The 27,400-nt window shown below is 41.3% G+C and overlaps 1 protein-coding gene across 2 annotated transcripts; it reads right to left on the reverse strand.

The window, feature by feature from the left end:
- Positions 1-10,171: 10,171 nt before the first annotated feature.
- On the reverse strand, positions 10,172-22,279 carry LOC148018853 (GDSL esterase/lipase At4g01130-like). Of its 2 annotated transcripts, none has more exons than XM_087701150.1 (5): positions 21,855-22,279; positions 13,626-13,844; positions 13,262-13,422; positions 12,407-12,680; positions 10,172-10,498 (listed from the first exon to the last, which is right to left on the reverse strand). In XM_087701150.1, the coding sequence occupies exons 1-5, from the start codon at positions 22,180-22,182 to the stop codon at positions 10,242-10,244; spliced, it is 1,239 nt and encodes a 412-aa protein (XP_087557276.1). In that variant the 5' UTR covers positions 22,183-22,279; the 3' UTR covers positions 10,172-10,241. The 2 variants fall into 2 exon arrangements, with proteins under 2 accessions (XP_087557276.1, XP_087557277.1); XM_087701151.1 differs by having other exon boundaries at positions 10,295-10,498; positions 12,407-12,565; positions 21,855-22,269.
- Positions 22,280-27,400: the final 5,121 nt, after the last annotated feature.

Raw genomic sequence — 27,400 nt, forward strand, 5'->3', positions numbered from 1 at the left:
CTTTGGGGGGAGAGTCCCTCAGGAAGAGTGGTCGGGAAATCCACATTCATATGTTCATCTGAGAGTGTTTGGCTACAAGGCTTTTGTACATGTCCATAAGGAGGAATGTAGCAAACTTGAGCCAACTTGAGCCAAAGTCCTGTAAATGTATTTTCCTAGGATATGGTGACGAGGATGAAATGGGGTACAATTATGGATCCCAAGAAAAGGAAAATAGTATGCAATAATGATGTAATCTTCTATGAAGATCGCATGCACAAGCAGCCAGTAAAAGACAGACGAGGTCAGAATTCAGGAAAGATATACTGGTTGGATAGCAAAGTGTGGCCATTAGTAGATAGCAGCGAATACTTGTTGTAAATGACCTTGAAAATGCAAGGAATGATGTTGAAAATGGTTAGCAAGGTATTTCCCATGGTGCCCCACAATCTCAACATGAAAATATGTAGTTTGGATAGCTAGATGTGGTAGGACAACATGCTAAAATTTCAGGAGATAGCAAGTTGTAAATGCAAATTTGCAAGTCCCACAGCCTGCAAGTGTTAATGAACCTTTGCTTCGTAGGTTGACCCTACCTTCAAGGCCACCTGATAGGTTTGTTCCAAGTGCTTAGTATACTATTGATTATGTCATGGTGACTGATTGTGGTGGGTTGTCATGCTTCAAGGAAGCAATGACTAGACATGACATTAAGAAGTGGTTTAAGGCTATGCTATCAAAACTGGAATCTCTTGAAACGAATGGTACTTGGTATTTGGTGCATTTTTCTAAAGGGCAAAGATTTTTCCATGCAAGTGGGTTTATAAGATGAAAGTCACTTCTGGTTGCTCGCCAAAGTACAAAGCACGGCTGGTTGCAAAGGGGTATAAGCAGGAACATGGGATTGATTTTGATTAAATATTCTCTCTTGTAGTCGAGATGACTACTTTGAGAACCATCTTGGGCTTGGTTGCAGCTGAAGAATTGGAACTCATACAGATGGATGTAAAGACTACTTCTTACATGGTGATCTGCATGACGACATATAGCAACCTGAGGGTTTTGTGGCAAAGGGCAAAGAGAAGATGGTATGCAAACTCAAGATGAGTTTCTATGGGCTAAAACAAGCATCTTGAGATTGGTATCACAACTTTGATAAATTCATGAAGTCTCAGGGCTTTCACAGGAGTCAAGTGGATCACTGCTTATACACCAACAAGGCAACAGATTGTAGCCTGATTATCTTGGTCTTTTATGTCAATGGCATGCTAATTGTAGGCAAGGATGTTCATGCCTTGGAATCTTTGAAGCAAAATCTAAATTGACAACGTTGACATGAAGAATCTTGGTGATGCAAATCATATCCTTGGGATGTGGATACTTAGGGATAGACCAAAAGGGCTTCTCTATCTATCCCAGTAGGAGTATGTATCCAAGGTTTTGCAACATTTCAATATGGAGGGGGGAAAGCGATTGGGGTTCCATTTCCTCCATATGTGAAAGTCAATGCAAAGGACAACCCTACATCTGATGATGACAAGGCTGAAATGGACAAGATTATGTATGCTTCAACTGTTGGTAGCTTGATATATGCTATGGTTGGTTGCTACACGACCTGACATTGCCTTTGTAGTGGGACTAGTTAGCTGGTACATGGCAAATCCTGGCAAGAAGCATTGGGAAGTAGTGAAAAGTATCATGAGATACCTCAAGGGCACAAAGGATTTGTGCATCTACTTTGGAAAGCATAAGGCAACTGTCATTGGTTTTATGGATGCAAACTATGACGGACATTTGGATTGCAGGAAGTCTACTTTAGGGTATGTATTTACCTTCATGGGGACATCAATCTCTTGGATATCTAGGCAGAGTATGTGGCTGCCACTAAGGCACGCAAAGAGGCCTTATGGCTTTCACATCTAGTTGGAGAGCTTCATTTTACAAAGTTTCTTGTCCTCCACTGTGATAGTCGAAGTGCTATCATGTTAGCGCATGGAGTCTTTCTTTCATGCAAAGACAAAGCACATACAAGTCAAGTATCATTCAGGGAAGTACTTGACAGCAACAGCATTGAGCTAGTCAAGGTACTTACTAATGATAACCATGCAGACCTTCTCACAAGGGTCTTCGAACAAAGTGGTTTGCCCATTTCCTTAGGGGGGAGGTTGTTGGGAATAAAGGACCACTGTTCCTGGCACCTTCAAGTTTGTAAATTTATTGATATACCTATCTGGAAAAACCTAATAGTATGGCACTATCTTTTTCATATCCAGAAATTGTGTTTCTATCACTCTCCCTCTCTCCTTGCATCATTTCATCCATTGAAGCTCCGCACTCCATCGATCAGTTCACTTCACCACAACGAGTGGTTCGAGACCAACTTGACACTTTGATTGTGATGTGTAACATGCATGGGATTCTTTTCTATACTTGGCTGAGTTTTCGTACGATAATTTTTTCCATGCCAATATCAAAGTTTCTCCCTTTAAATCCTTGTATGGCTATAAGGTGCCATTTCCCTAGTTCTCTTCCAGCAAGAAGATTAACCCTCATGGGAAATAAGAGTTAGAGAAGATATCCAAACCCTTCTCTAGTAATGAAAAGTGAAGCATCTTAGGAAAGATCAAGAGAAAATAAAGATATTTATAGATGAGAATATGTGACCTATGAAGTTTCAAGAAGAAGAGTTGGTGTTTTTGAAAGTATCCAAGTCTCGCTACTCCACTTTGAAGGATGGCTCAAGCAATAAGCTTTCTCACAAGTTTTATGGACCATATAGGATTCTTAAGCACATAGAAGACTTGGCCTACATATCAAAACTTTCGTCTTCTACTAAGATTCATAATGTATTTTATATCAACCAATCTCAAATCTTGCTTTGGCACCACCCAAGTTGACACAGTGGATGAATATCTCCGATTGATGAAGAAGGTCGTATATAGTATATCCCTATGAAGATCATAGGTCAATGTATAGAATAAACTTTATTCTATCTATCTTTTACCAAAGTGCCACTTACATAGACTAAAAGTACTCTTTGAGAGCTTTGTCTTGATATGTGATACACCCCCGTTTTGGACCATACCTTGAAATGTTATGATAAATTTTGTCTAGGAAGGTTAGTTATTACAACAGGCTACTATTGATTGCAGACATCTTTCCATGAACACTTTATAGCTAAAAATTATTCTTAAAGACATCTAAATGTTGTACATTGTATAGCTTCTATCCTACTCTTCATCTCAACCAAAGATTAAAACAAAGTAGTACTTTGTCATGCCATACTTTTAGTCATTATAATCTTTCCATTTTTGTTTTTTGTGGACAAAAAACCTAAGGCAAGGATGGAATGTGAGAAACTTGAAAGAGGCTTGTATTTTTAGTGTATTTAGGAAATAGTGCTATGTCATACTAATATAGGTATTTAAGAGACATGTAATTTTTCATTATTCACTAATATACAAAGCAATCTCTCCAATTTCTCCAAGCTGTCATGTCTTCTCTCACCATTTTTCTCTCATTCTAGTATATCTCTCTTCTCCTTAGTCTTTCTCTCTTCTCTTTCTCTCTCATATGCACTCTTCTCTCTCCTCCCTAGTCTCCTTCATGCAATGCTTCTTTCTTCAACATATTTTTAAGAGTTATGACAATTGTGGTATAGTGTTGAGTAAATAATGTATAGAATAAGGATAGCTAAAGAGAAGTTAACTTAAAATTGTGGTATAATATTGAATGAATTATGTATAGAATGATAATAGCCCAAGAGAACCTTTAAGTGAAGTAGTTTTTCTTAGTGTAGCCCATTCCTTGATGCACTTGACCTTCTTTGGATCAAATTTAATCCCTTCTTTATTTACTATATATCCCAAGTATTCCACTTCCATTTGCATAATAGTGTACTTGCTTTCTTTAACAAAGAGTTGATGAGTTTTAAGGATATCAAATACCTTCCTTATATGTGTGAGATTGTCTTTCAAAGTTATTCTAAATAATAATGTCATTGAAGAAACCAAGACAAACTTAGAAAGGAAAGCTAGTAATATCTTATTCATGATACCTAAGCTTGAAATGTGGTGGGGGTATTAGTTAATCAAAAAGTCATTACCAAGAAAGAATAAATCGATCATTAGTTTTAAATGCTATTTTTAACTTCATCATACTCTCTTTCTTATTTGATGTTAGCCCAACCTCAAATAAATCTTTATGAACTACTTTTTTCCCTTAAGGTCATCAAGTAATCATCAACTCCTAGTATGGGATAGAGATTTTTTATGGTGATCTTCTTGAGATCACAGTAATCTATGTGCATGCAAAAAGTTCCATCTTTCTTCTTGACTAGTGAGACTCGTGAAGCATATGATGAAGAGCTAGATTCAATGATCTCATATCCAACAATTCTCTAATTTCCTTGGTAATTTTTTGCCTCTCACATTGTGAAAGATAATAGGGAGTCTTGTTGATTGGTCTTGATTGAGGTTTGAACTCTATAGGGTGATCAATCACCTTCATGTGGGAGGTAGAGCTATAGATACCTGAAAGATAACCTTATACTCTTCAAGTCGAGATTTGTGGGATAAATATTTTATTGAATTAGTATGTTGGTATGGAATTTCTTCTTGAGTTGGAGTACAAGAAATTGAGACAGCTTTGTGAACTATTTCTTCAATTGATTGGAAATTGTAGGTGATAAGCTAAAAATTTGCTCTCTTTTGTATTCCATCAACATGTGTATAGTCCTATTCTAAGAAAATTCTATGTCATTTGAGAAAAGTCCATGGCAATGTTTTGTAAATACCTTAATCATATCCCAATAGTATATGTCAATAAGACCCATATCTAAAGCTATGAGGTTAATTACTATAGTATAAGCTTCATACAATTGAAGTGGCATATTTTCACAAATTGGAGCACTAATTTCTTCATTCCCATTGATTGCTTGAATATTTATTGGGTGAGGTAAATCAATATGAAAGTATTTATGCCAATCCCTAGGGCTTACTTGTTGATGAAACTATGGGCAATCCCACTATCCACCAGAATGAAGGCAATCTTTCCATTGATGTTGCTTTGAATATTAAAAGTAGTTAGACATTTACAACCGATCTATGTATCCACAGAGATGAAAGAGGTAGAAGTAGAGTTACCGAATAGTGCACCATAATCGTGTCCACCTAGTAAATGAAACATGGCCATCAAGAGGATCAAAAGGAAACCATCAAGTCAGTCATAAAAAAGATGTGCCATTCACAAATTCTTTATCCACATGGTCATATGATGGTTAATCATCCTCCTTATCCTTCAATTCCAACATATTATTAAACTTTGGCTCCTTGTGAATACATTTACTCTTGCATTGTCTAGTGTATACTTTTTTTCACATTTAAAACATAAGTCTTTCTCCTTCATTTCTTTGAAAAGTGCTATGGGAATGAACTTGGCATTACCTTGATTATAAGGGGGCTTTGGCCTAAATTTAGGATGCATATTCTCTATTTTGGTAGCATTTGCGGGTCTAAATTTTATTCCTTGCCTTGTTGCATGATAAAGAGGGTATACATGAATCCTCTATTAGTTATTTGAGAAGTATATCCTTTGAAAGAACTCCTAAGTTTGAGCTATTTTATTGGAAACCATTGTTGTCCTCTCTTTTCATCTACCTCCACCAAGTGTGGAAAAGATCCTCCAAATGTAAGGAAGAAAAATATATCTTTTGGTTGTTACCTTGTGAAAAAATATCAAAGTATGATTCCAACTTAGAAGTTCATTCTTCTAAATATGTTCAAGATGATGATTGACCATCGTATTTGAAAAACATGAATTTGTCTCTCAACTCCCACTCATCACAAATCACTTATTGGTATGATCATAAGAGTTACCAGATCAACCTCCATTATGTAAATAGGCTTTCTTTAGTAATTTAAAGTTGGGAGTAGGTTGTAGAATCCTTTGAGCCTAGAATATGAGCATTACCAACATAACCTTACAAAGCATTTTGAAAATTTTCTTTTCCTAATGATATCTTGTGAATTGGAATTAATGGACTAAAGAGGAACATTCCTATCTCATGCTTTGTCTATCTTTTGCTTCTCTTCTATTTGATGTACCATCTATTATGTAATTTGGAAGGTGATTTGAGCATTTTACTCCTCCAACTTGTCAAATTCCTCCTTATTTTAAGCTCCAATTAGCTAAATAATATTCCGTCTTATTGACTAACTCATTACAGCTAAAAGCATGTCTTGTTTCATAAGCACATAGGGTTACATTTAGTGTGTTAATATCCTCCAAGATATTAGCATCTTTTTGTGATTTTGTGGCTTGTTTCCAATAACAATTCCTTCTTTGATTGGATAACTCCTCTAAAAAAAAACAAGAGAGGAGGAAATTGAAGAATCGAAGGGCACACAAACAAAAGCAATGGAGACTTGGCCCCCCTTCCTCAGGACTGTCCTCCTCTATTTTGTTGTGCATCATAACTTTGACCACGACTATCACCTTAGCCTCTGCCGCCGCCACCTCTGCCTCTACTATAGTAGAGTAATACACCTATTCATAATTGTTCTTACTTTGAGAATAAGAGGAATCCAAGATAAGGTTCTTCTCATTATCAACATAGAAATCAAGTTCGCAAAATCAAGGATATCATCCCTTGTATTCATAGATGACTTGAAGTTCTTGTATTCATCTCCAAGTCCATCTAAGCATGCATGCATACGTAATATCATCATCAGCAACTCCAACACTGATCGATCCAAGAGCTTCTACAATACTCTTGATCTTCAAGGCATTATCATTAATGGACAAGTTCCCTCTTTTCACTTGTTGCTAAGTTAAGCTATAGCTTTTTAGCCTTTGTATTTACTTCAAACAACCTTGCTAGATTCTTCCATGTAATAGCAAGAATATAAGATTCTTGAAAATAGCCCACCATGATATCTATGACATTGACAAACAACCAATACATGACTTTACATTCTGTTTACTCCCAATCTTTCCTAACCTTTACTTATTTTAAAGTTGCATTTTGCATATGAACTTCAAGTACTACTACCATGTCTTCTTCAATGTAATTCCAAACACCCTTGTCTTCCAAGAAATTTGTCATCATGAACTTCCATTCGACAAGATAATTATTCTTATCAAGCTTCCCTATGACAATGTAGTTGAAGTTGTTAAACATTTTGCCAACACAAAAAACTTCAATCTGCAAGCAAGCTAATACTAGGTGCACCACAACTAAGCATGCATCCTTTTTCACTAATTGTACAACAATAATCATAATCTACAATTTGTATGTAAATGCCTTGTGTGTCTCTTGTCACAAATTTTATGATGGAGAGACTTGCTTGAGTTGCTATGCCAAATGCACACCATACACACAAGAGAAAGCTCACCCAAGTACACAAGATGAAAGATGGATGCCAAAACATTTTCTTGCTAGTTTTTTCTTTTTCTTCCACACACAATACAATATACACAAAGTATAGATAAGATACAATATTAAAAAAGTCACGTATTAAGTTAAACAGTGCATAACTAACTATACTAATCAATTGGCACTATAACTATGTTAGTTGTAAGTAGATATAACAAACTAATTATAATAAGTGATAAGTCAGTGACCATATGAGAATCATAATGACCATCGATGTGCTAAGTATAGACATGCAGATCCATCTAGCGAGGCAGTCCATTATCAATACATGCATGTATTAAGCTTGCCATCTCAACATCTGTAACCCAACAAACGTATCAAGTCTTATAGATTCGAAACCTATGACCTGTGTACCTATAAGTAGTCAACACTGCCAAAACTACACTATATCCAAAACTACTATTAAGACTACTTGCAAGTCCAAAAATGGAAAATGAAATGATCTTAGATACCAAAAATCACTATGGATAAGCCCTAAAAGGGGTTGTTTGCAAAGAATGCACTATTATTCTTACTCGTCAAGTTTCACTACAAACGAAGACTACATCCCTATTAGCCTCAAGATTCTCCTATGGCTATAATCCAAGGTAAATCGATTAAGGCAGAAGAGCTTCTTACCTATTTCTTGCTTACTAGTTTCATGCTCCAAGGCCTTCACCTTAGCCTTCAATTGAGCTTTGTATAGCTATGGGACGATTTTGATACCATGAAAACAGATAAGAGGGGAGAGAGGTGAAGAATCCAAGTGCACACACAAAAGAACTAGAGACTTGAAAACACAAAGAGATAGGGCTAAAATCTTATTCTTCACTCACACAAAAGAACTAAGCCTATAACATGATAAAAGAAAAATATGAAAATACCACAACATATATACATGCAATCACTAAGTGTGAACTTGCTAAGGAAAGAAGAGATGGCACAATGAATGTGTCATAACCAAGGATGGACTATGTGGATATAATATAACTAAAGAATCACTGGTGTATCCTCATGTCAATTACCTAAGATACTAGTGAATATAATCTTGACACATCACCAAGATGTGTAGTGGATGCGAGCCCATGTAGAGCCTAACATAACATCCTCTTGAGACTTTTTTTTCATTTTTGTCCATCATAGTAAAGATCTATTTGATGCCCTCTCACTACAATTTCTATAACTCAAGCTAGACAAGTCCAAATTCAAATCTTTATAATGTATTTTGAAGTCAAAAATGTCTTCTTTTAATATATTATTTAAGATTTAAATAATAGATTGGATAGAAATGGAAATGGCTCTTGAAGGAAGAAAATGAAATAAAAAATTAAAATGAAAACGTATAAGCACATACATTGGTCAACTTTATTAATCACTTACTTATCCTACAACTTCAATATCTCAAGCAAGGAAAGAAAGCACAATGGATAAAGTTAAATCAATCCATATAAGCATCATAAATCCTATTGGCAAATAAATCTTGAGATAAAAATAGAAATTTAAGCTTCTTGATATATTGAAGCTCAAAAATGATACTTATAATGATTCAAACAATCAAATGTTTTGAAATGTGAGCTAAATATTCAAATATATCTCTCTCAAAGATAAATAAAGAGTAATGGAAAAAAAATCAAAGAATACCTCTTGTACTGTAGTTGAACACCATGGATTTGGTGAAGAACATAATGAAAGTTATTATACTATCACAGGAGGCTATTAGTGTGTGATGGCATAAGTGACAATGATACCAATTAATTAAAATAGTCATAGAAGGAATTGGCTACTAGGATTGGTTAAAGATGTTACTTATTAGAATTGATTCTCAATTATGTAGATAAGATTCCAAAGAGTCAAACATTAAGTATAGTTCGCTAATCATAGTCTAACTCAGTACTTTACAACTATGTGTGAGTAGTCTAGTATTAAGTTCTTGAGAATCTCAACACATCATCCTAATAATGGAATACTTACTACCATCAAAATAGACCCTAGAGAAAAAGAATACATATTCTTTTCCTTCTAAGTGCCTAGTTGTTTCAACATTGCAACATGTAATATCACTTGAGACTAGGTGAGCCTATAAGAAAGACTTAATCTATAGAAGACTTTGGCTTGGGGAATATTTCATATATTTTCAACATTGTGCACAAAGTTGCAAGCCTTTGTGTGGGTAATTTCAAAACAAAGCTATAGAGAATGCATTATATACTAATGGATATTGGGCATTTAGCTCAAAAATTTATCACGATAACATAACCTTTTGAAAAGACTCATTTACAATTGTAGTAAAACCTATGTACTTTTTACTAATTTTTCCTAGATCAAATATGGTTTAGCAACCAACTAGCTCAAATGGAAGAGTGTGTGCTAAGCCCTAGGTCAAGCATTTCCTTGTGTAGATAATAAGTATGCACCTTTTTTAAAAAGCGATATGAAAAGATCCTATATTGTAGCTCTCCTCTACTTGGCCATTGAGATGGATGCCTCGAGAAATTATGAAAAGTCAAGTTGGTCATCAAGGGTATTAATCATCCCTTTGTAAGAAGTCCTTGGTGTAAGCTCTCAAAATCTAGCCATTATTACTTTCTACGAATATGGTATAATAAGCCTTCTCCAATGGCTATATAACCTAAAGATAGGTTTTCTCTATGTGCTAAGTAATTGCATTTTGAGCTGCAAGATTGAAAAGTACATAAAACTTTTTCTCTACTTGAAGCCTTGGAAAAGCAAACAAAAAACGAAAAAAGTCAATTAAAAAATTAACCTTGAAGCCTTGAATGACCCACTTTCAAGTACAAAAGTCAATAGCAAGTCCTAATAAAGAAAATTGGTTGGTCAATAGCAAGACCTACTTATGCATACAAAAATCAGCAAATACAAAACTGGGTTGAAGATATTGGCCACTTAAAACACCATTGGCGATGAATTTAGAAAATGTTTCCACAGGATGTAGTCCATCCCAACTAATATACTTAGAAGGATCATCACACCTCTTAGCTTCCATCTTGGTCCCATTTATTGTTCCACTTTTACCACAACGGATAGGGCTTACATTATATTTTCCTCCTCCAACACCACAACATGCTTTGAATGGAAATTTGACACCTGAAAGAGTAAATTTATTAGATCTATAAATAGTGATCACCAAAAATAAATTAAATAAAAACGTATTCAGTTCATTTACTCTATTATTTAGAGGTTTGCCTTGGGGATCTCCAAGCAACTAGAAGGTTCCCAACCCTATGTGGCATGAGGAGGAGAAGTTTGACGTTCAAGAAATGAAGAGAGCTTCTTCTTGAAGGGTGAGTGAGGGTTATCTCTCTCTCTCTCTCTCTCTCTCTCTCTCTCTCTAACACATACATATGCATATGCTCTTTTTTAATTAAACACAAATATATTCACATTCTCTCTCTCTCTCTCTCTTTTTAAATTGAACATAAGATATAATCATATAAAGGGAAAATGTGAGTCTTTAAAAATCTCTCTCTCTCTCTCTCTCTCTCTCTCTCTCTCTCTCTCTCTCTCTCATATGAAATCTATATATACTCTAAAGAGATTCAAAAATAGATATGCAATACTAAAAAAGAGTTGATTTTTTTAAATTGAACATTTTGAATGAGATCATAATTCCAATGTTTGAATATGTTCATACAATGTATGCATACTCTAAAAGCACACACAAATGTGAAAATTGTATGTGGCTCTCTCTCTCTCTCTCTCTCTCTCTCTCTCTCTCTCTCTCTCTCTCTCTCTCTCTCTCTCTCTCTCTCTCTCATGAAATGCTTACATAATGTTAAAAGATTCACAAATGCACCTACAATATAAATAGTTTATTTTAATTGAACATGTTAGATGAGACAATACTTTTAATGGATAACATATTCATACAATGCAAGTATGCTCTAAAACCATGCATAAACGTGAAAATTTGTATATGTCACACACACACGAAATACGTCCTATTCTAAAACAATTCACAAATGCATATACACTATTCAAAAAATTGAATTTTGAAAAATTGAACATATGGAATGAGATAATAATTGTAATGATTAAACATATATATCCAATGTACACATGCTTTAAAACCACACATGCATAGACTATAAAAACACATAAATAATATATGCATACATATACATGTATATGTGTCTACATATGTGCAAATACATACACACATGTGTGCATATATGTATACATGCTTACATACACATAAGTATATATGAGATAGAGAAAAAATGGAGAGAGAGAGAGAGAGGAGAGTGAATGGGTACCGACTTATAAAATATGCACTTACATACGTGTACACACACATACATAGACAAGCACATCCACACCCAAACACACACACACACAATGTATATACATATATATACACGTGTACATATATAGACGCACATAATGTATATACACGTGTACTGTATACATACGTACATACACATATATATACATACATACATATGCACACATGAGGTGAAGAAAGATGAGAGAGATGAGCAAAAAAAAGAAACAAGAAACAATAAAAACGATAAGAGGGAGAAAGAGAACATATATTTATGAGACCACACAAATAAACACACATGTATTAAATATATGTACAAATTTACAAGACCACACAAGTAGACACACAGATTGAACAAGCATATACTTACATATACATATACACATACATATGCACATATATATATGTGTGCATGCATGCACACACACACACACACACATGCACATTAGCATAGAGAAAACAAGAAGAGACAAAAATGAAAAAATGTGTATGTGCGTGCGTGCGTGCGTGCGTGCGTGTGTGTGTGTGTGTGTGTGTGTGTGTGTGTGTGTGTGTGTGTGTGTGTGAAAAACAAATAAAACAAAGGAGCTAATGTTTGAAATATGACTAGGTGAAATGATTTAGAAAACCATTAGTGCAACAAAAATGACTTAAAAGAACCAATGCATCTAATGTGGATTATAGTGATAAGTTGTAATTCTTTGGGCTTGAAAAGGACTGGTGTATTTTACCATATTTGGATGGGTTTCGAATTGCATCCAAGTAAATGGCATTTGCATCAAAGAGTACAAGACTTTTCCATGAGAGTTGCAGCCGCAACTTGGTAACGAGTTGTTGAAGGTGAGAGTTGTGAAGGTTGATGAGGTTATTGTAGGGGGCAAGGCATCCATCTGCATCATATTGAAGTAATTGGGGAGATGTCACTGATCCTAGAAAGCCAGGAACACATCCCAGTGGAAGCACATTCATCACAATTATGTTGTGGGCACCAACTTCATGGAGCTCCTACATGATTTGCCACAACATTTGGTCACTTTTATTCATGCCCTTATGCATCATCCGAGTTTCAACAACATTTTTCCCTTGAGGCACAATATGATATTGCGATAACATTAGAACGATCTTTTTGTAAGAAGATTAAAACCCACGTAGACTTTGAATTCAAGCTAAATGGAAGCTTCTACATGATTTGTTACAACATTCGAAAACTTTTATTCATGTTCTTATGGTCATCCTAGTTTTTTTTTTTAAATTAATGCAAGGCAGATCGCAGCAGCAGGGAGGAATCAATCAGAATACCACTTAGAATTCACGCATCAACATCAACCAACTAAGCTACGGCTCGTTGATATGTATAATCTTAGATAGAGACATAATCTATCATTGATCCATGATAGAATTTGCCACAACAGTCAGTCCGTTCATAGATGATCATTTGATGCTTGAATGGATGGTTGATTTGTTGGAACGTTAGAAGTTCTTTTGCCGAATGGCTATTTTTTGGGTAGAACATTAGAACCCTCTTGGACTTGGAAATTGAAGCAAAGTGAGAGCCTTTTAAGTCGAGAGGGAGCACGCAAACGTACCAGCAAGGCTGCCTCCATGGCAGAAATGGTTGTGAGCACTTCCGAGAGGGGGTCGAAATTCGCCGTTCTGAATGCAGTGCTGATGTAATCATTGTGAGCTGTCTCGATGAAGTGGATGGCCTCTGAGAGCCCCTTGGCAGTGGGCAAGTGCTTTAAAGATCCTGCAACCAACCAGAGAAGATATGAGGAAAAGGGAGGCTTTCCACCTAATGTGTCAACCTTTAACAGGACTTATCCAGCATTTAGGTCCTGATATGTTATGAAGGCCTGCAGGATGTCTTGTATTGGAAGTTCTCTAACTAGGTCAGCCATTGTCAACACAGGCAATGCAGGGAAAAGGAGCTAAAACAATCAGGATCCTCACCTTTACTCTTGGCTTGTGCCCGGAGGGCTGCAGCCTTGAACCTTTTGTACTGATCCACCTGCACGGAGAGGGAGAACAGCCCACTGCTGTCTGTGCCATTGCCTGAGACTGTCGTGTTTCGCGCGGTGGATCCAGAGGATGCGAAACTGACCCCATGGGCGAAATTCCCCCCCACTGTCTTGAGAAAAGGGTCCAGCAAGCCATAGCCCAATCCCTGTGCTGCAGTTATACTAGAAGATAAGCGACAAGCTGAGGCTCTCGAATTTGCACACATAAGAAGAAGAAGAAGCCATTCAATTAATTCTCAAGTACTTATACAATCCAGAAAGTAAAGAGAGCTCCTACCAACGCGCCGTTGCACTCTTGCAACCAGTGCTCCCCCCACTGTCCCATGGTGTGCGCCGCTAGTTCCCCGCCAACCCCCCTGCCTTCTGTGCTGCCTCTCCCCCATCTCCCCCCAATGCGACCCCCCCCCCCTCCCGGGTCCACTCCCGCTCGACACCACGCTTTCTCCCCCCCTGCACGCATCGCCCCCACCTGGAAACCTCCCCCCCGCTTGAACCCGCGCCGTGTCCTCCTGCCTAAGGATCTGGTTCCCCGCCCCTCCGCCCTGAAACCCCCCCCCCCCCTCCACCCGTACTGTGGCCCGCGGCTCTGTACAATAGGCCTAACACACTCGCTCGCCTCGCTGCAAGCTGGACTACAGCGGTGTCCAACACCACCCCCACCGTGTAAACAAGTATCCCCCCCCCCCCCCCTTGCCATCGGCCCTCCTCCCCTCCAGTTGCTCCCTTCCTCTGCAGCAACATCCCCCCCTCCTCCAACAGCGCAGCAACGTGAGTGGTAGGTCCTCAGCAAGGACACGCAACGGAAACCTTTGGTCAGACATCGATGCATTCTACGAGTGCCCCCCAGTCAAACACCTTGCGCATCATCCTCTCTAAGGAACAGCTCTTGGCCGTCCGGGTCACAGAGTTGGAGCTGAAAGAAACAGCGATCTTTGGTCAGGTCGTTGGACACTCCCCATCGAGGGCCCAGCTGCAGGATTGGCTCCACTCCACGCTGCGCATTGGTACAGGCAGATCTTGGAGGCAGTCCTCATGGGCCGAGGGATCTTCATGGTTCGACTCCCCTCTGCGGGACACAGCCCATGAGTTAGTGGAGAGCTCGCCCTATGCCTCCACGAAGGGGGTCATCTACATGGTTCCCTGGTATAGCAGCTTCACAGTGGAGTCATTTGCGCTCCACAACAGTTTTCTCAGACACCCAGTCACCCTACTTTTCCCCGGACTGGCGGTAGAGTACCGCCAGTTAGTGGAAGACTTTAGATGGCTTTTTGGCATAGTTCTCCCTGCTTCCTTCGCGAATGCAGTGATAGCTGCAAGAGTCCCAAAGGTACGAGTGGCTGTGAAAGACACAAAAAGCATACCAAAGTTCCTGGAGATTGAGGCTGGAGGTCACTCCTTTAGGCAACAGGTCATTGTGACTGGGCAACCAGGGCAGTGCCTACGCTGCCACGACTTTGGACATCAAGTGGACATCAAGCAACAGATTGTACGAGTTTCGGGGCCAAGGCGGCTCCAACGACAGGCCCACAGGTGGACACTAACAACTTCACACGGGTCCAGAGACGACAGAGAGAGGGAGACAGCAGGGGGGGCCACAGCCAACTCCTCAGACCTAGCCTCGACAGCAAGGAGCAAGAGGGCAAGCGGTACCCCCTCGGCAAAGCACTCCGAAAAACCCCCCTGCCCGCCCCACCCGGTAGGATCACAGTCCCCCACATCCATCACCTGCACCACAGACCACCTCACCTGAGTTCCCACAGCCCCCACACCCCTCCCTCCCTGTTTCCCATGGCCCCCCCATTGACCCTCGGTCACAGCCGCCCCCCCTCCCCCCCTTGAGGGCCACCCACCCCTCCACACCCGCCACATACCTCCGACCATCCCTCCATCCCCTGACCCCCCTCTTCCTCTCCCTAGCACCTCCCCTGCCGAGCACCCCCTGATCCACATCCGGTTCAGGTGATCCCCCCCAGACCCACACTCCCTCCTCCCACAAGTGGTGATGAGCCACACACGCCTACATCCTCCTCGCGCCAACAGTGCTCCCCCTCCCACACAACCACCACCTCATCTGCCCTTGCCGCCCATCACACTTTCCCGAGACAGGCACAGCTATTGCCACAGGAGTTCTTCCGCAATGGCCCATGGTCCTACCTGAGAGTTGCGGAGCGCGGAGAGTTCCCACTACCTCTTGAGGTGGGGATATTCGTGGTTCGTAAGTCAAGAAGGGGCAAGGTCCATCTCCTAGCACCACCGGATGGACCAAACTACGCTTTTTTCTTTCAATACTCTCACTCAGAGGATTGGACGACGACACAGATAGAGGAGGAGCTGAAGAGTCAAGTGGCGGACCACACCTCCCAGTGGATGGGAGAAGAAGAACTAGCACTGTTTGCACAGCAATGGCCTGGTTACATGATGGACATTAACTGGTGGGCTGGTGCCGAGGTCCCACGCTTGAGCATTATCTTTCAAGCCCCCCCACAGTGGAGAGCTCCGTGGGATGTGATCGAGTGGCCCCTAGCACAGGCGGCCCTTTTCTACCAGTGTACAAAGTCACAACTCTCTGCATGGCTGATAAATGCATTGATAGTACCATCTGGAGCATCTATCACCCCTATGGTCCGGCCAAGGGCCACCATGGGGGATTGGAGTTCACCGTCTAGACCGGCGACAAAGCATACCTGTATGCCCCATAGTTTTTCCTCCTCATCAGCAACCTCCACACCGAACAGATGCCTATTCGGTCAGTCACAGGTTTTCCCATGAGCTTACACCTTGCATCATGGAATGTGAATAGTCTCCACTACAGTGGGGCATGTGGTTCCAAGAAGTTGATTGTTCGACAAGAGCTACAGCCTGCCCTTGCCGGACAGATCGACATCTTACTTCTACAGGAGCACAAGCTCACTCCCACCCAAGCCCAGCAGGTAGGAAAGGTACTCCCAGGCAGCTCGCACACTTACTAGGAGCACGCCATAGATGCCCACGGCAGGAGTGGAGGCGTATGCACCTCCATTGGCCCGAGTCTCACCGCCTGTGTACAAGACCACGGGATGATGGTGGCAGGGAGAGTTCTATGGATCAGATTGGATATTGGGGACTCGTGCCTTGGAGTTCTCAATGTCTATGCCCCTATGGAGGTTAGGGCACGCAGCAAGTTCTGGGTGGAGATTACGGACGGACTCCCAAATGTGGACTCCTGGATCGCTGGAGGAGACTTCAACAACCTGGAGGCTTTGGAGGACCAGCAGGGGAGAGGCAGAAACTACTAGGGCATGGCTAGGGAGGAGTAGGAAGCATGGAAGGTCTTTCTACTGGCAGTAGGAGCAAGTGATGCCTGGAGAGACCCTGCCTTCCACAGGAGGGAAAGGTTGTTGGACTTCTCTTGGGGATACAAGCAGCTAGATGGAGTCCTGCTGGAGCGGTTGGACAGGTTTTATGTGGGGGAGTGGGGAGGCTCTCGTGGAGGCCAGATTGAGCAATTGGCGGGCACCACGTTGTCCGATCATTGCCTGGTTATCCTGACCCTTGATCCCCCAGCATCTGCCCTAGACACACGATACTCCCGTATCCCTGACTCATCTATAGGAGGGAGAAGGTGACAAGACAGATAGAGCAGATTTGGACCAAGGAGGGGGGTAGGAGGGACCGGATCGCAGAGGAGGTTGCAGAGGTCCTAGCCGAGTCGAGCAGAATCTGCCAAGAGGCAGCCATACAAGCCAGGCAGCAGAGCTAGGAGGAGGAGAGAGCACTCTGGCGAGACCTTGCAGCCACGCAAAGATTATTACAGGAGGCACCAAGAGATCCCACCCTTCACGCACAGGAGGTGCAAGCACGAGCAGCCATTACTGGCCTTGAGGATAGGCGCTCGGAGTTCTCTTTCCGCACCTCAACAGCCTTCTGGGCGCGGAAGGGGGACACGATGTGCAAGTTCTTCTAGAAGCACCAGCCTCGCACCGCAGGAGAGCAGATATGCAACCTTCGGGATCAGTATGGGAGGACTCCTTCTAGCCCAGACGAGGTGATGGAGATTGCCACTGACTACTACAGGCGCCTCTTCCAACAGGAGACAGCCTCAACTAGGGGACAGCATTGTAGATAGCAGGTCTGGGATCACATCCCGTCCCTCGTCACAGAGGAGATAGGACACTCCCTCTTAGCCCCCTTCACAAAGAAAGAACTAGAAGAGACTTTCCATACACAGAATGGGCAGAAACGCCCGGGAGGGGATGGCCTCTCTAAGGCCTTCTTCAGACCTAATGGGAAGTAGTGAAGGACCCTCTACTAATGGCCTTTCAGGAGATTTTCACTTCAGGACAAATGCCAGGGAGTCTTTCGGCAGGCCTTATCAGTCTTCTTCCCAAAGGGGAAGACCGGTTGGAGCTTTCCCAATGGAGACCGATCACCTTATTGTCAGTGGCCTATAAGGCACTGGCAAAGATGATTGGTAGGCGACTACGCCCCGTGCTTCCAGACATCATCCACGACACACAGGCAGGCTTTGTCCAAGATAGGAGCATCCTAGACAATGTATTTACCTTCTTTGAGGCGACAGAGTGGGCTCAGCACAGTGGACAGAGACTGGTCGTACTACTCTTGGATTTCGAGAAAGCTTATGACAAGGTGGATTGGGATTTCCTAGAGGGCACCATGGTGAGGTTGGGTTTCCCCCAGGTTTGGATTCGCGGGGTCTCCGCACTTTACAGATCAGCCGCCACCAACAGGGTTCTCATGGGTGGTAGGCGAGGGGAGGAGTTTCAACTAGAGAGATCAGTCCGACAAAGCTACCCCCTGGGGGCATACCTGTTCCTACTCTTTGCAGAGGCGATGTCTCACTTCCTCAGGTCACGTGTGAGCGGATTACGCAGCCTCCAACTTCCAGTGAGAGAGGAGACTGAGTTATTAGACTCAGAGTAAGCAGATGATACAGCACTCTACATAGAGGACGATAAGTTGATGCTGGAGAGAGTGAGGCTAGCTCTTAAGGTGTTCTGCTCCTGCAGTAGGAGCGAAAATCAACTGGCGAAAGTCGGTTGGTTTCCTCACAGACCTGGACTCTAGCGCGAAGTAAGGCGTCCACCTGGGATTTAGATGGGTGAGCAAAGGGCAGACCATCCGATACCTAAGGTTCCAGGTGGGACTCGACATCGCTCCTGCCCAACAGTTTCTTCCTGTCCTTGATTCCATTAGGAGGAAGCTGACCTACTGGAGCACGGCTCGCCTCTCACTAGCTGGCTGAGCCCCGGTGGTTAACCAAGTCCTCCTAGCGATGGCCTGGTACATCGCCTCGTATTGGTGCTTCTCCTCATCCTACGTAGTACAGCTTCGCCACCTAGTGCGGAACTTCCTTTGGTCTGGATCTGACAGCTCTAGGGATTCCAGGGCCAAGGTGGCGTGGGCGACCATCATACGGCATCGGTCAGAGGAAGGGCTTGGGATCATAGACCCAGAGTATCAGAGTATGGCCCTCTTGGGCAAGCTAGTTGTCAGCAGCCTCACACCACGCGGGCAAACCTAGAAGGTCTTATTGCAGGAGGGTCTTCAGGAGTGTAGACCGAGGCTTGGCAGTGAGTGGAGGCCGTCCCTGAGATGGATCTTCACGTCAACCCAAATCACCCTCCCCCCCAAATCTCCTTTCCTGCACAACTTGCTCCGCGCGTGGCAGGGCCCGGAAGGCCCTAATCCAAAACCCCCCAGGTTGCTAAGAGGAGATAGACCGTCAACTGATGATTTGGAACCCCCAAGCCAAAGACCGGAAAGAGACACGGATTGGCAAGTGCCCCCACATCCAATGAGCTAGTTGGGAGGCCGGCCCAGCTCGTACCATCGGGACATGGCGGAAGGTGTACAGGATGACAGACGAGGAGATACTGCAACAAGTTTCAGGCTGCCAGAGAGGAGTGGAGTTAAGGAGAAGAGAGATAGACGCAGCAATACCTCGGGAGTGGCTTGTTCCCCCGATGCGAGAGCCGATAGAACCCGAGGAGTTATGGGCCGCTAGGGTTTCACCAGCAGGCATCCCCCTAACTACAGGTGGCAGGTAAAGTGGGCGGCACTCCACTTGGGACCTTCTTCACTGTACAAGATAGGGGGTGTCTAGCCCTTGGCAGAGGCAGCAAGATGAGGGGATAGCTGTCCTTTCATGGAGAAGGATCCGAGTGATTGACCTTCAGGGGAAGACGTGGCGGCTCGACTCTTTTGTCTTCTAGGTGAAGCATAGGGAGTGGCACCTCTGGACCTGGGAGGACAGGCCACTTGATGAGATAAAGTGGGATCCGAGAGAGTGGCTATGGCCGGCCACTGCAGTCGCTAAGAAGCCAACGAGGTTCCTAGAGTACATTGCCAGGATTGGCAGACATGTACTAATGCAGAAGGATATGGATTGGGCGCCATCACGTAGCAGACACTAGGCAGAGCACAACATCACGAAGCCTTTCCGACGGACCTTCTGGCGCCGCCTATGGGATAGCTGGAGGCCGAGGAGGGGTATTTCTTATGGCTGATAACACACGGAGGCTTGGCGGTGGAAAGTTGGCTTGCCCACATGCAGAAGGAGGAAGGTCGTAAGTGCTGCACACAGCAACCTCTGGAAACCCTGAAGCACTGCCTTTGGTCATGTAAGGAGACGCAATTCATATGGAAAGGAGCATACCGCATCCTTCGCCGTATAGCACCCAGCCTTGGATGTATCTCATGGGGAGCTTTCTGCTGGCAAACAATCAACCAAGGCCGTCACCTTCTGTATAAGGCCGGGATGCAGGACACGATATTCATTATTGAGGCAGGGTCATATGCAGTGGTCAGTTTGGAGGCTCTACCCATCCGCCAAGTACTGGAGCCCACAGCAAAGCGCTCTAAGGTATGGGAGATCATAAGGAGTCTTACTGGATGGCATATCTGAAAGGCACGGTGTCAGCAGGCTTTCGACAGAGAGAGACTTTCAGCACAAGCGACCTTACCAGAGCTATGGACCTCCATCATCCACTCCCTCCGTGGCCGATGGGATCAGATGCAGGGCGAGTCCAGGGCTCATCAGGAGCTCCGTTGTCATTTTATGCGCACTTGAAACGGCCAGGACCTGTTTTTCGTGATGCAAGCAGGTAGCCCCAGATGGCGATATACCCCCCCCTCCATGGCTTCTTGCCCCCCGACCGCCTTGAGAGTCTTGTATACATGATGTACTTGTAACTTTGCATCAGCTCCAGCTAGTCTATTGAGCATGAGCACTCCATTGTAATCAGTTTTTTTGAGTAATATAATCAGCCACATTTTACTTGCAAAAAAAAAATCCAGAAAGTAAAAGACTTGTTTGGGCAAGCATGGTTTGCTTCTCTCTCTTTCAGAAAGGATAATTGTAAGACACTTTCTGACAGTTTATTTGGAAGTCATATCGCCCGATACGGGTAGAGCCACAAATTTACCAGTTCACCGCCGGGAATCGGACCTGGCTTCTCATGTAACACACACATATGCCGTATCAGCTGTGCTGTAAATGCCACAGATCCACCAGTTCATCCCTGGAAATTGAACCGGCTTCTCACACAAATACCATGTCAGATGCTGCTCTGAATGCCACAAATCCACAACTTCATCCCTGGGAATTTAACCTGGCTTTTCCTTAACACACGCAAATGCTTTATCGGCTGCTCTGTAAAGTGCTGTTGTTCACAACTAATTAGCCCTTATGATCGGTTCCACAATCTCTCCAGGGTCACTAACAATGCCAGATTTGACAACTGTTGAGCACGGATGGTACCGGTGCGAGGCAGGAACAAGGCTTCTTAACATGCGATCCTTGTGGCAGATCGTGATTATTAATTGTATGTATTAAAGTGATTGACAGGAGCCAGAATGTCCCATGGTAAAACTGCAGAAGGGGTGCAAAAATGCCTCACCATGAATGCTAGGTCAACCTATATAATAAGGACTGTGCGAAAATGCAGCAGACATGAAACTTCATGAAGAAAATGGCGGATAAGGACTGTGCAAGTATTCAACAGGCTGCAAAATTCGTGAAGACGATGCCCGTTCCAACGAACATGACATTCCTTGTGAGAAGGACTTGCGTAGCGGTTGAAGAAGGACTGCAGAAATTACTGATCGATTTTCAGAATCTTACGGCAGGCGCAGCAGTAGCTGGGAGGAGGCGATGACTCACAGATGAAGTCGATGATGAGGCGGCCATTACTGTAACGAGCTGCAGGTTTGCGGAAGTAATCGAGGCCGTAGGGCGGGAACTCGGCGATGGAGCGCAAGGGCATGGCCTCGGCGTTCTCTCCGACGTCCACCATGGACGCTCCGAACACCACGAGGGGGGGCCTGCATGATGAGGAATGGGACGACGATGCGGATGCAGCAGCGGAAGAAGAAGAAGAGGGCGAGGCCGAGGAAGAAGAAGAGACGACAGTACGACCACAAAGGAGATGCACGAGAGAGAGATGAAGAAGAAGGAGGAGGAGGGGGCAACTTGGGTAGTTAGCCATCATCCTCTAGGTGGCCTTTCCCGCATCTTGCCTATGCCCAGCAGGTTTATATGCAAGCACTTAGCAAATCCTTTAGTCACATGCATGTCCATAATCCAACCTACTTGCTACGTTGGAACTTGGTTCTCTCTCACCTATTAAGAGCATCTTCACATGAGATCCCTCATATAACATTTGCTTTTTGAGATCTCATTCGCTATTGTTTCTTCTCTGCATTAACAAACCAATGACTCTTTTTCGGGAAAGTTTAAGTACATATTAGATTGAAAATGTTTAAGCATGTATCATATTGTAAAAGAAAGAAAAAGTTTGCAATACTTTCTATCTTTTTTGGGAAACATTAAAGTATGTATTAGGCGGTAAAAGAGAAAGCTTATAGTTAGACAAAGGAGGCTTTCGTTCTAAAAAGCCTAACCCTTGTCCGGTAGTATATCCCATGTTGCTGCAACGCTATTGGAAATCAAGAACAAGATGCAATAACAAGAAATTTGTCCTCAATGGTGGAGATTGAATTTCAATCCTCAAACTCATGTGTAAATTCTCCATGATTTTCAACTTGTTCTTAGCAACTTTAGATACATGTACTCTACTACATTTCTAGTGAATAAGGCTAAGAGTCTCCAACCATGAAATGTCAACTTTAGTATAATAAAGAAAAAATAATGCTATGTGTTTTTTCAATGTCTCATGGTATGCAATTTCTAATACATTTACTAATGACTTAACTAGCTTGACCCGTTTCCCTTCACACACATTAAAACATGCGAAGCTGTCAATGTTGTAGCAAGTGTGGAAATTTCTCATGAAACATGTTTGTGTAGGATGCTAGATAGAGCCATGTTGCATTACTAGCTCCTAGTGGGGTTTGGACATTGGGTCAAACTGCATTAGCACATCGCCACACTAGTAAGTACAATAGGCTCTTATAGGATTTCCATAGCCCTTAGATGGAAATTTTTTATTACAACCATTGAAAATGTGTGCACTCATATAGGTAGTTGGTAGTGGAAAGAAAGGGGCTTGCCAAAACAAAGTCCATAATATCTCCATCAAAGATGACCAATTAATTGCATATTTGGGTTTGCCATGAATACTTATTAATTTGCCAATCCATAACCATTACCCACCATGCTGAAATTACCACGTGGCTAAATCCATTTGCACCCAAGAAGATGAGGCTCTTACTGTTTAATGTAGGAGGTGGCTTTTTTCTTGTATCAAACTATTTTTCTATTGCTATAACAATTAATCATATGAATATATTTCCAAAATTGTATTCATTGAATGTATAAAATACTCAATGTACAATAATGAGATGATCCTATGCACATGCCAACCTATTTGCTTATCCTTGCAAGGCATTAGTTACGTCACAAAAGAATATTTCATTGCTTTGCTTTCTTATATGAAAAGTGACAATTCTAAGACCAATTTTTCATTAGTTCGTGTTTTATACTTTTCTAATCAAGAAGTGTAAGTGGTAAGAAACCCCTTATTAAACATTCCTCTCATTCCATTGATCTCTCTCTCTCTCTCTCTCTCTCTCTCTCTCTCTCTCTCTCTCTCTCTCTCTCTCTCTCTCTCTCTCTCTCTCTCTCTCTCTCTCTCTCTCTCTCTCTCTCTCTCTCTCTCTCTCTCTCTCTCTCTCTCTCTCTCTCTCTCTCGTATGAAGAAAATATCCCCTAACCCATACAACATTTGAAGAAAATAATCTATTACGTGTTTTATTTCAACATAGAAACAACCACATTGATTGATGACAAAAAATATACAAAAATGAATTGTCATTATTGATGATTGAGAGGTTCCATACCTTGACCATTTGAACCCATATTAATTACATATAGCTCACCCTACATGTTAGAATAGAAAAGGAATAGCTCTAGCTTTATTGCCATCATATTCTAATAATTCACATTTCCATACTAGGTTATACAGTGTGATATTACCAATCATATGATGTTAAGGGTGACTTGAGTATACATAGATGACCAAGGCCTCTAAAATCATAGTCTCAAAGAAACCTTGCTACTTAGAATAAAAGAATGTGTGTGTGTAAAAGATTTTTTATATGTTTGATAGAGGCATGTATATGTGCACATGTATACACATGTATGTGTGCACATGCATGCACATTTAAGAGAATATATAAGCATTATTTATGAGGAAGTATTGTCATGGCTATGCAAGTGGTAGAGATAGCTTATGCAATTGGATGAAATCTTAATAATTGTTCAAAGCAAATACATGTCTGGCCTTGTAATAGAAATATATGTGTCATTGAAGCCCATAGTAAGACTTTTTGTGTGAACCTATGTTGTTAAGAGGTATTTACTAGCTAATGTGAGGTAGCCCATATGAGATATTTATTAGCTAGAGGGTTCTCCTCTATGTGCCAAGGTATGTTCTAAAGGGAAAAAAGGCTCTCTACTAAGTGAAAAATTGACTAATATGTCTATCATTTTTAAGCATGAGATTACTCATGTGTACACGAGCGATTTCCATTGGTGATTATATAATATACACATTGTCCAATGTTAGCATTTATATGTGTAAAGAGTTATCATCACATCACTCTTTTTATTAGCCAAGTGTGCTTTATCCTCTAACCTTTTTTTTTGGCAATAACCAATGCTTAATCATTTATATTTTTTGTACTTTGAAAAATGATTTATTTATACTAATTCACACACTGACTTTATTTATTTAATCTAAGACTCCATTCATGTGTAGAGACAGACAAGGATACATTTGCAAAGCTAGGCTGAGTATTATATCAATTTTGAAATATTTTATATTTGTTTATTGGTTTTATGAGCTCTATTTATTAGATGCATATAGATTGATGCATTTATTTTTATAGTGTTGTCTATTTTATTCATGTCTATTATTTATGAGATGTAACACTATTAGGATTAGACCAGTATTTAGGCTTAACGTTAGATTATCTATTTGATACCCCCCCTCCCCCAGAAACGATCAACAACCTCAGTGTGATTAAACAAGCAAATAGCTTGTTGTAGATTTGTAAAGAGGGCTACTTTTGGGCAAAAGATCGATCAAATTACTTCATACATGCATTGAGGAGAGCTCTCTCAATCAAAGGGGAGATTGTACCTAATCTTATGTATGCACTCTCTCTTGCATTTTGCATTTTGTATGCTTCATTCTTTCTTGTAATTTCTACTAAATTTTATATATTCATGTTCTAAGCTATGGTAAGAGATCTAAATATTGGTATTAGAGCATTGGTTTGACTAGAGTAGCAGATGTTTTTAACCAAGACTTCATCCCATGCATGAAGAGCATCATCATCATTGGTATTAAAAAGTGTGTTTTTGACTATTGGTCCAAGCTCTTGTCCATTAGTCTATTGATTAAGACTTCTCTTCCTTCAAATTTCCTAGGAGTTTTCATATTCTTACAAGCGGGTTCCTATCAAAGAGAGTAGTACTCCCTCTTCCTTGAAATTTATGCCATTTCCTGTGAGCTAAGGAGGTAAGACTATCTCTTTTAAAAAGAACATGGCTTCAATTTAATAAGGTAAGGACTTTCTTCTTAGGCTATTTATGAGTCAATTGCCTTGAGACACCAAATCGAATACATGTCCATGTCTTATACAAATACAATGGAGATCCAATAACCTGCTAATAAAGAAAAGCATCAAATGGATCTCCTACATGTTTAATTGTAAACCTCTACCCTATCTCAACTTGAGTACAGATGTGCTTCTAGACTAGCATCTAAAAATGTTGAAGGATCTCCCCAATGTACTTATAGTGTTACAAAACAATACCCCCCTCAATTGTAGTAAACTTTATGCCAAGATAGTCACACAAGTAGCCATAGATCTTGTAGTAAACTCTATGCCAAGATAGTCACACAAGTAGCCAAGATCTATGGCATCAATGCATGCTATAATTCATTGTTTGAGGCTACAATCTCTCTCATGAGGTCTAATCAATGGTGTTGAGAAATATAAAATGGGTTAAGTCAATCCTATGACTATATGAAATAGAAAAGAGGTTGTATGTAAAGTGTCCTAAAGTCAAAGTATCTATCCATTGTGGGAGATACTCAGTGGGTGTGTACTAAGAGATGAGAAGAAGAAGAAGAAGAAGAAGAAGGATTGAGACTCCATATCTTGTGCAATCTCGCTTCCTGCACATCAAATCGAATCCTTTCAGTTGGTATTAGAGCAAAAGCATGCAAGAGTCAAGAATTGAATTGAGGAGCATGATGAATCAAGGTCCATATCGGATTCAATCTTGTTTTCTACTATTAAATTAGATAGAAATCCTTATCTAATCAACTCAAAATAGGTGTATGGATTGCAAGAGCTATTGGAGCTTGGATTTGGGATTCTATTGTAGGCTTTGAATACATTTGAGAAGCCATTAAAGGTTTGAAATCATGAATGACAGTAATGGTTTGGTTTGCTTCTTGTGTCAATTTGAGACGTGTTTATATTGGGAGCATGATTGCAGCTTAAGCTCGGGGCTTGCTTGAACTACGAGCTTGCTTGTGCCCATAAGCACATGGGTACCTTGTGAATTGAGCATGGGGCTTACTTGTTTGATAGGTAGAGGGGTTGTATCAAATAGACAGAGAAGAGAAATAAGAGATTAATCCATGGCATCATGAGAGAGCTTGAAGCTCAAACACTTAACAAAACATGACAAAATTACATCCTTTGCAAGATTAATGCCATCGAGTGCAACTCAAATACTTGCACAGTTCCACTATCCTTAGTCAATGGCATAGCTATAAAGGATTAGCTTTTTTTAATAAAAAGAGGCTTTTAAGACTTGTCTCAAATGTTAAATTAACCCTCCCCCTCACTCTATCTTCTTTCACACTTACAAGGCATTGAAGTAGTTCAGACACTTTGTGTTCATACTAGAAGATGTAATTTGGTTATTTTGGAATTGCTTTCACACTAAAGATGAGTTGAATTGGTTTCGATTGGACCACTTCACAATTTTTGTGTTTACATTGTAGAGATAGAATTAATTGTTTCAAGGATCAAAAGGTTAGTTTCTATGTAACTTCCAGGTACCAATTTGGAGGGCAAAATTTATTAGAAGAGGTCCAAAAACATTACTATAGTGTGATCTTGTCCTAAACTTCATTCTTTTGGCACAAAAATTTGTAGAAATATAGTAGGAAAAATTGTCCATGTTTGGCACATATTTTGATGCTTTTTGGGCGATAGGGCTCA

This window comes from Lygodium microphyllum, chromosome 20, assembly GCF_053477565.2.
Source record: "Lygodium microphyllum isolate KBCC chromosome 20, Lygodium_microphyllum_v1.1.10, whole genome shotgun sequence".
Classification (NCBI taxonomy): Eukaryota; Viridiplantae; Streptophyta; class Polypodiopsida; order Schizaeales; family Lygodiaceae; genus Lygodium; species Lygodium microphyllum.